We start from the raw sequence: 8169 nt of genomic DNA, 5'->3' as shown, positions 1-8169 counted from the left end.
CAAAAATTAGATGTGCAAAGTACGCTAGCATCTGTGTCAGATTCATTAAATCGACATTTAGTATCTTATGCTGCTTAACTGATTTTCAGGCTGTAACCAGCAAGTTGCAAACAAAGTATTTTGCCTTTTAGTGCCTTCTGAGCTAACAAAAGGTCATTTCAGATCTCATCTGAATCTTCGTAAAGACGTACACATTTGGAAACCTAAACCTAAATGGATTTGATAAGGGATTCAAAAGTGGATGTAGATTCAATAAAATACTATTTAACAGTGTACCATTAAGGATTAGTTGATTGTCCTAGACCAAATCCTACAGCTACTAGATGATTAGTATGAGTATTCAGCTCACCATCATGTGATATAACCACAGAGCATCAATGACTTGCCCTGACTGAGCCGAGCAACATGTGGATGTAGTGAGGTAGCATTGTGAGTGACAAATATACAAGATGACATGTCAAGCCTTCTACGTATACACCCGTACCCATGCACAGCTACTCCCTGATTCAAACACAGTATGCATAAACACACACACACATGCATGTGCACACACACCAGCACACAGTGCTGATAAAGGCCTGCCAAAGCTCCTGTGAGACAGGCAGGAGAGCTTATATGCTTCCCACTGAGATCACACCCTGCAACAGAAGCAACACACATCAGGGTTTTAATCACTGTGTTTTACAATGAGTCAGGAAACAGGGAAAAGACAACAAGCTTCTACGTTGGCCTCCTCTGCGCTCTCAAATTTATGACCCTTTAAGTAACTTTAGTATTTACTCAGTGGTGTGGGGAGGAGGCAGCGATAGCAAAGCGGAGAAGTATCTTTGGCAGACACTTATATTTATCTTTACCTAATTTTTTTAGATGGTAAGTCTGGGTTTCGACACATTCTTGGTGTTTCAAGGCTACAACAGAATTTACGGACTCCTCTCTCCCCTAGCGGTCATGAACTCTCGATCAGTGAATCATTATTGTCTAAAGCAAAGCTGATCAGCTGTTTCTTTAAAGCACACCACATGAACAGTAGTTTTCTCACAACCAATCTGAAGGCCGGTGGACCTGCACCATCTCTGAGTGATGTATCAATACACATACGTGGAAGCCTGGAAAAAACCTTGACAAAATACTAAGCCATTGCTGTAGAAGAAATAAATCAATACCTACTTATTAAGGAGACCGGCAGCTTCTAACATGCAGTAACGTTACGGATCGGCCCTGACCTCACGGTTCTTGAGATAACACAAGGGCAAATGTTCTTGGCTTTAGCTATCGCAGAGGGAAAAGTGCTGGGATCTAAAAGTATTACGCCCTCTGGGGCTTAGACGACTGATATTGGAGAGTGCACTCATCTAAAGATGAGCCTTTTGCTTTTCTAAAATCTTCCATATCGCTGGTGATAAGCAAGAGAGAAGGCAACAGAGGGCCAGAGAGATTGGCATGACTCCTTGCTGTGTGAGATGTCAGATACAACATATTGTATGGGGGGCATTTTGGTCACGTATCTTTAGATTAACAGCCAGCGCTCTACGTATATGTGTGACATATCATTTAAGGCATTTTACGCTCGGAATGTCTCGATGCTGTGTGTGCTCACAGGGTTTGTCAGTGAGGTAATGCACAGGAGAATATGGACGGGCTATGTGTGCACGTCAATGAAATATTCATGTAGAAGTACTCAGAACTCTGAAGAGGGTAGAGCACAAACAGCACCTCGGCAGACGAGAAAAAAGCCCCAGAGGAATAACAGTGAGGGAAAATAAGAGAGAGGGAGTGAATATGAGAGGAAGGGAGAGGAGAATACACAGAATTGTATTTATAGCAATACAAAAAAATAAGACAGTATGCAGAAAGCCAAGATAATGAATTGTGTTCTGACATGCCACATTTGCTCATGAAGATGCACACAGATCAATACTAACATCTGACTCCTTTGATCATGCTATCATAAACTGTCCACCCACAATGCAGCGGCACATTATGTAAAACCCAAAGGGCTATTTTACAGCCATGCTTCCTGTGGCGTCTCCTGGGTCGTTCTCTGCACTCGCATGATGACTGACATGTTCTTGTAGTGGTTTGGAGCCAGCTACGGCCCCAGCCTGATCATTTCCCTCTAGACACCGCAAACAGCCCCTCCTGTCTGTCTCTGAAAGGATGATGATGATGATGAGGGCCCACAGAGCAGGCTACTTCATGCCAAACACCTCCAGATTTGAGCCTGGCCCAGACCGAATGCCCTCGTTTTCTCTCCTTCGAACGGGAGACAACCAGGCTTTGGAGGAGCTTAGCATGGTTCCATGAGAGAACATGCACAAATCCAGAAGAGGATCACTTTCAGCAGCTGAAAGTACAGTAAATCAGAAACACTGCAGCTCTCCTGCAGCGCTGCAACAGTTAAGAGAATTGAAAGATGTAAATGAAAATAAAAAGCACAAAATACCTATTTAGGACTGCTTAAGCTCCATTTCCTTTTATGAATCCTGACTACAAACTGGAACTATCATAAATTGTTACACTAATGTAGCAAATAACTGGTGTTCTGTTTTACACTGTTTGCCAGCGTTCATTTTGCCAACTAAAACTATGATGGAAAATAATATTATATATTCTAAAATATAGAAAAATTCAATTATATATGTTTTCTTGAGTTTCCGTCAGTGAATTGCATGGATCTCCAGAATGGGACGCTGCAGCTCCTGATTGAAACATCAGGAGTCGTCATTGCAGCTGCCCCTTTTTGCCATCTTCAACGTGCGGTTGTTCTTCCGTGCTGGTAGGCGTTCTTTACAAAGCTTTGGCGTTGACTTTGTACCAAAGTATCAGTTCTCGCGACATCCCTACTTTTAGTCAGCTAGGTTTCCTATTGAGACTATTGGTGAGATTAATGTCTACTGCAACATTTTAGCTGCTTGCAAGACTAAAAAAAATGTGACTTCAACTAATACAGATATTGAATTCAAACCCCACTCATTGGGCTAGATACACTCAGCAGGTAAGAATAAATAGTCAGAACAATATGCAAATGATGCATCCGGGGTCTGGTTGCAACACAACAGCTCAGTAGGAGGGAAAACAGCAGCAGCTTTATAAGAACTTTGTAAGAAAGTTTCCAGTTATGTAAGTTCACAGTGTGTATCTGTTTGCATGCAGTTTCCAGCAGTGAGGAGAGTCAGACGCTCAGTTACAATCAGCTGTTACTGTGCGGCAAGGGCCTCCCCGTCCAAACAATCTGTCACATCACCTCAATCAGCCTCAGTCGCAGCTATCAAGTGACGTTTTTACCCAACACTTCCCATCCCCGCTTTCCCAGCATTCCCTCTGTCACTCCCTCTATTCCTCTAATGGCTCTTTCGCTGCCTCTCCATGTCTATCTCCCATCTTCACTCTATCCCCTTGTCTCTTCCACAATCTGTCCCTCCTCTCCCCCGGACAAGCAGCGAGTCCTCCCGTTAGAGCACTGCCTGAGACAGGTGTCGGCTGCAATTTCAGCTGCTGCCCTCTGCAGAGAGGCAGTGCCTCTGCTGCTCGGCAGCGTTGATACCATTACACCAGATAGGTCCCAAGGTCAACAGAGCTGTCAGGCCGAGCTCCAGACTCCTCAACTCCCAGTCCCCCCCACATGGACGATACGGTAAACCGTCGGAGGAGTGAGGGCACTGCGCTACCCAGAGAGTTACTGACACACTCTTGCACACAGTTCATTTTCATCTCTCTCATTTATGCTAATGTTCTTTCATTTGCTTGTTAAGTTGCTTTTCTTGGCATTTGCAAGGCACTGCATTATTGCAGAGTTCATTCCTCATAAACATTTTATAGATACATTAATAAAGGGCAAAAAGAAAAAGCAACAAAGCCCAATCTGTGCCTTTAATTAGAGGTGGCATTTGGATCTGGGTTACTTGAACGTGACAGTGTGCTTGAGTTGTCATTGAGGAAATGGCTCTACAAGGAGCTCAGTCTACGTAGGTGGTGAGATCAGGAGAAGAGAGCATGTGGGGAGACATTTGGGAGATTTGTGGGGCAGTCTTCAGGGAGAGCTCGGTATGTGCATACTTCCCCTGATATATCTGTTTATTTGCACAGCACATCTAAACAAAAGAGCGAGCAGGGAGGCCACTTCAGCCTGACAAAGGTCACATTTCCTAACGCAGGAAAACTGCTTCCTGGCCAGCTAGAGCTCGGCCGTAGGATTTAGTTTACCAAGGAATAGAACTGAGTGAGGGACAGGCTTATTTGTACTGGTTTAATCATAACACAGCGGCATACACACACACACACAACCTCACATTTCTCATGTGAACTGAGGAAAAGGTGTCATTCCGTGAGAGAGATGCTTCAAGATGCATCCAGTTAGTTACTGTATATTGTTAAGGCAAACCTCAAGTCTTAGTGTGATTTATCTATGTAGACCACTTTAAAAATCAAACTTCGTTAGTACCTGCAAGCTACAAAACAGCCTGCTTTGATGAATGTTGAAAACAAAACAAAGCCTTTAACCATTCTCCAAATAAAGGAACAAAGGACCCCTGCCTACACGGAAGCAAACACCACTCCAAATAAATTGCAGTAAGCAAAGTGCTACCATTAATCAACTGTGCTCTTAGTTCAGAATGAGTGGTCGGCTGTAACTTGTCAAGGGCCTTTACATTTAGTATTTGCTTTTACACTCGGAAGGCAGACCTCAAGTTTCCAAGAATAAAACAGTCTATTAATCTAGCAATCTGTACAGCTGCAGAAAATGGGGGGACGCGTGGGGAAAGTTATCAACCCCTCGAGGGTTTGAAGTGCTATTTCATCTACAAGAGAGGCACAGATGAATACTAAAGGAGGTCTCTCCCCATCCAGGCGCAAAATCTATGTTTGAATAACTTTGAATATAATGCAAATGATATACCCAAAGAGCCAGTGAAAGGTGAGAGCTTTATGCAGAGGTGGCCACTGTAACAACAAGAGACAGGTGAGGCCGCAATGAGGCTTACGCAGGGACGGTGGCTCTCAAACGTGGGTTCTGGGGACAACTACGGGTCAATAACTGAGCGGTAGTTTTCTTTGCTATTATTCAGTGATTCAGTAACAAGAGCAAGACTTTACAAGGACTTGTTGCTGCCACCAACTATCTTATAGTGTCGATAGTATGGCTGCAAGATAAATATCGTACTCATCACTGTGTAAAGTGGACTGGTCAAAGAGAGAACTACCACTATTCCAGTTCTAGTGGCTTCCCTTTTTTGTGTACCATATAAATTGAATGAATTACAAAAGTTTCACCCCATCTGATGAATTCTAACTTGCATTTTGGAACTCTTTAGAGTAGTCTGATGCTGTTTGTATGTTCTGGTGTGTGGCTGACTGGTGTGTATTCATTCTGCTGTAATCAGATGTTCTCGCAAAAACACATCTTGATCTCAGTAAGATTACCCAATTAAACAAAGGTTATAATAATCATCATTTGAATTATCAATGAATCGGTTGATTATTTTTTCCTTTACATGTTTGGTCTATTCTGAGAGAGAAAGGTGACATCTTCAAATGAAGCTCAGCGTAAGTTCAATCAGGAAGACCTTCTTATTATGCCTCATTCATTCACTCTCCTTTCTAATCAGCTATGAGCGTTCACTCTTTCACTTAATCCAATCAGACATAGCCACCTTCTCCTCCAGTCAATCATGTTGCTGCTGTCAAACCTTAAATCTGTTCTCCTCTCTGCTGCTTTCAGCTGTCATTTCACCTCCAGTTCTTCTAGTCCAGCGCCCAGGATGAGCTCATCAGTAGTCCCATCTTCATCACATTCACATCTTCCTCTTCATCCCTTCATCATCATCACCACCAGTGTGTAGACTCCATCAGGAGGTTTCCTATACTAATCACAGTGTCGCCAAACCCTTCAACTACGCTCATTTCACTATGTGGTCTAATCACCACAGACTTTTCACCTTTCTCCTCTTCACTTTCTTCCTCTTTAATATCAATTGAATATATTTGTTCACAAATGAATTCTCTCTGATTGAAATGACTCATTTTGTCTGACCAGCAGTCCAAAAGTCAAACATATTCCATTAAACAGGATGTACAACACAGAAAAGCAGTAAATTCTCACATGAATGAGGATACAAGGCCTTGGCTCTGAACATCAGTTATCAGAGTTGCCAATTAATTTTCTGTCAATCGACTAATTGATTAAATGATTAACTGTTTCAGTTCTAATAGAAACAGGGATATAATTATGGTTTTAAATTATACCAAATCTATATCAAATATCTGTTTGTAATGATATGCAATGGCAAAATAGCATAGCTAATTAAAGTCATGTGTTTTTCTTTGCCTTCCTAATGTGTACGTTTACTGTACTGTTGTATGGGAGTGCATTTGAGGTGAGTTTAGCAACCTTATTGTGACATTTTAATCCATGGGTATCGATATGTACCTGTAATATTTCTGTAAATTCAGCACAGTATAATCCGCAGCTATTGATTTATTCAACGTGCACGGTACTGCTACCCATCTAAAACTCATTTAAAAGACACACTGATGAATTGTGTCAAGGCTGTTTAACCTTGTGGAATCAATTTATAACACTTAATGCTCTTGCCCATGATTTCAGGTCCTCTAACAGGGATTTAAGGATCTCCAGGGGCCCTTTAGAGAGCTCCAAGGCCCCCCAGAAAAAATCCATCCACTAGCAGCATCCCAATTCCAGAAAATGAAATAAATGTATCACTAAATTATGTCCTACAGGAAGTCCAGATCAAATAGTTATCTGATTCAATGCAAAATTTAAATCTATGAGATTTTCCAAATGTGGTTGGGCCCCTGGGACACATATTGCTCCTGTAGGATAATTAGTGTTTCTTTAGGTAGGATGAGCTGGCAGTGCTATGAAAGTGAAACCTACTTACAGGGAAACGGTTCTGTTGGGTAAGAAACTGGGCTGCAGGGTGTCCATCAAGTCCACATCATCACACACAACTTTGACTCGGACGTGCTGCCTGCTCAGCTCCTTGGACCTCTCCGCCGAGCAGTGACAGCTGTCAACGATCAGGTCCGGACAGTTTCTGTTGCTCAGGCTCGACTCCCACAGCCCCACGATTACGCACAACAAGCACAGCGCTCTCATAGTGGACCGAGGTTCTTTTAAATCCGTTCAAGTGATGTCCTCCCAGCTTCTGTGACAAGTCGGGACCATTTCACGTTGCCTTCCGTTACATTAAGGTCCAGCCTGGGATCGAGCTGTCCCGCTGGTCACCTGCTGTGTTCCCAACAGCGGCAAACTTTCAGCGCTATTTCTGCGATTAAATCTGAGAGAAATGCAATGCGTCAGGGGTGTGAAACGGTGTATCTTCGCCATTCTGGGTTATAATAAGTCCTCCAAACTATTTTCGGTGCCGCGGCATGTGTGGGGAAAACTTCCAACGGCGCGCTTTCAAAGTCCGGATAAACTTTACTGCGACACATCATTTCCGAGCGGCAGCATGAATGAAATATGTGGGTGAGATATGAAAAAGAATCGTACCTAATTATCCAGTATAGATCCGTCTCCTGTCTGAGCTACTGCATGCCTTGTTGTCATTCACTCTCATCATCCACTTCTTGCGCCCCAGGACTTGTTGCGCAGTGTCCAGAAAGTCCCTCCCCGCCGAGGTCTGACGAGCTCCAGCGTGGGCTTCTACACTTTTCATTTCCCAAATAGATACACAAGGCCACAGACACCCATTTGATAACATCTGATATCAATAAACCTTGTATTCCTTTTATTCCTCTCACATAAGTGCTCATTTCCAGTGAAAGGGGAGTAAATCATCGGATCCAAACAGTAATCAGCGGATGAAATAACAGTGAAATTAAACCATTTCTCTACTGTGCCACCTCCAAGGTTCTAACGGAGATCCCTGAGCCCCACTTTGGGATCTGCAGCAGCAGTGTATGCTGCATGTGTGTCAGGCATGATTTCTCGAACACAAACATTTACACCGAGTGATGAAAAGTGTTGCTGTTTGTTTGATTCTCCTCATTTACTCAGGAACAGCTGCAGGGGAACTGTTTGTATCCACTTTGTGAGGCCTGTACATAAACTGAAAATGATCTAAACCTTGAATCACTTCTGAATCACCACAGTGCTCTCAAAACTGTCTTAAAAGAAGTCTAGAATTCTCTATACTTATATCAGTT

The 8169-nt window shown here is 42.9% G+C and overlaps 1 protein-coding gene across 1 annotated transcript in view; it reads right to left on the bottom strand.

Annotated features, from left to right (window-relative positions):
* Positions 1-7617, bottom strand: part of LOC118329576 (adhesion G protein-coupled receptor A3) — a gene marked incomplete in the record, with an annotated part of 143188 nt that extends 135571 nt beyond the window's left edge. The window contains 1 exon segment of the mRNA XM_035663798.1: positions 6900-7617. Within this exon segment, the coding sequence (XP_035519691.1) occupies positions 6900-7117 (218 nt within the window).
* Between the last annotated feature and the right edge of the window lie 552 nt (positions 7618-8169).

Source organism: Morone saxatilis, unplaced genomic scaffold (genome assembly GCF_004916995.1).
Source record: "Morone saxatilis isolate NCDOM2014 unplaced genomic scaffold, NCSU_SB_2.0 Contig19, whole genome shotgun sequence".
In the NCBI taxonomy this organism is placed as follows: domain Eukaryota; kingdom Metazoa; phylum Chordata; class Actinopteri; family Moronidae; genus Morone; species Morone saxatilis.
Note: the sequence above shows the minus strand (reverse complement) of the source record. Positions and strands in the feature narration are given on the sequence as shown.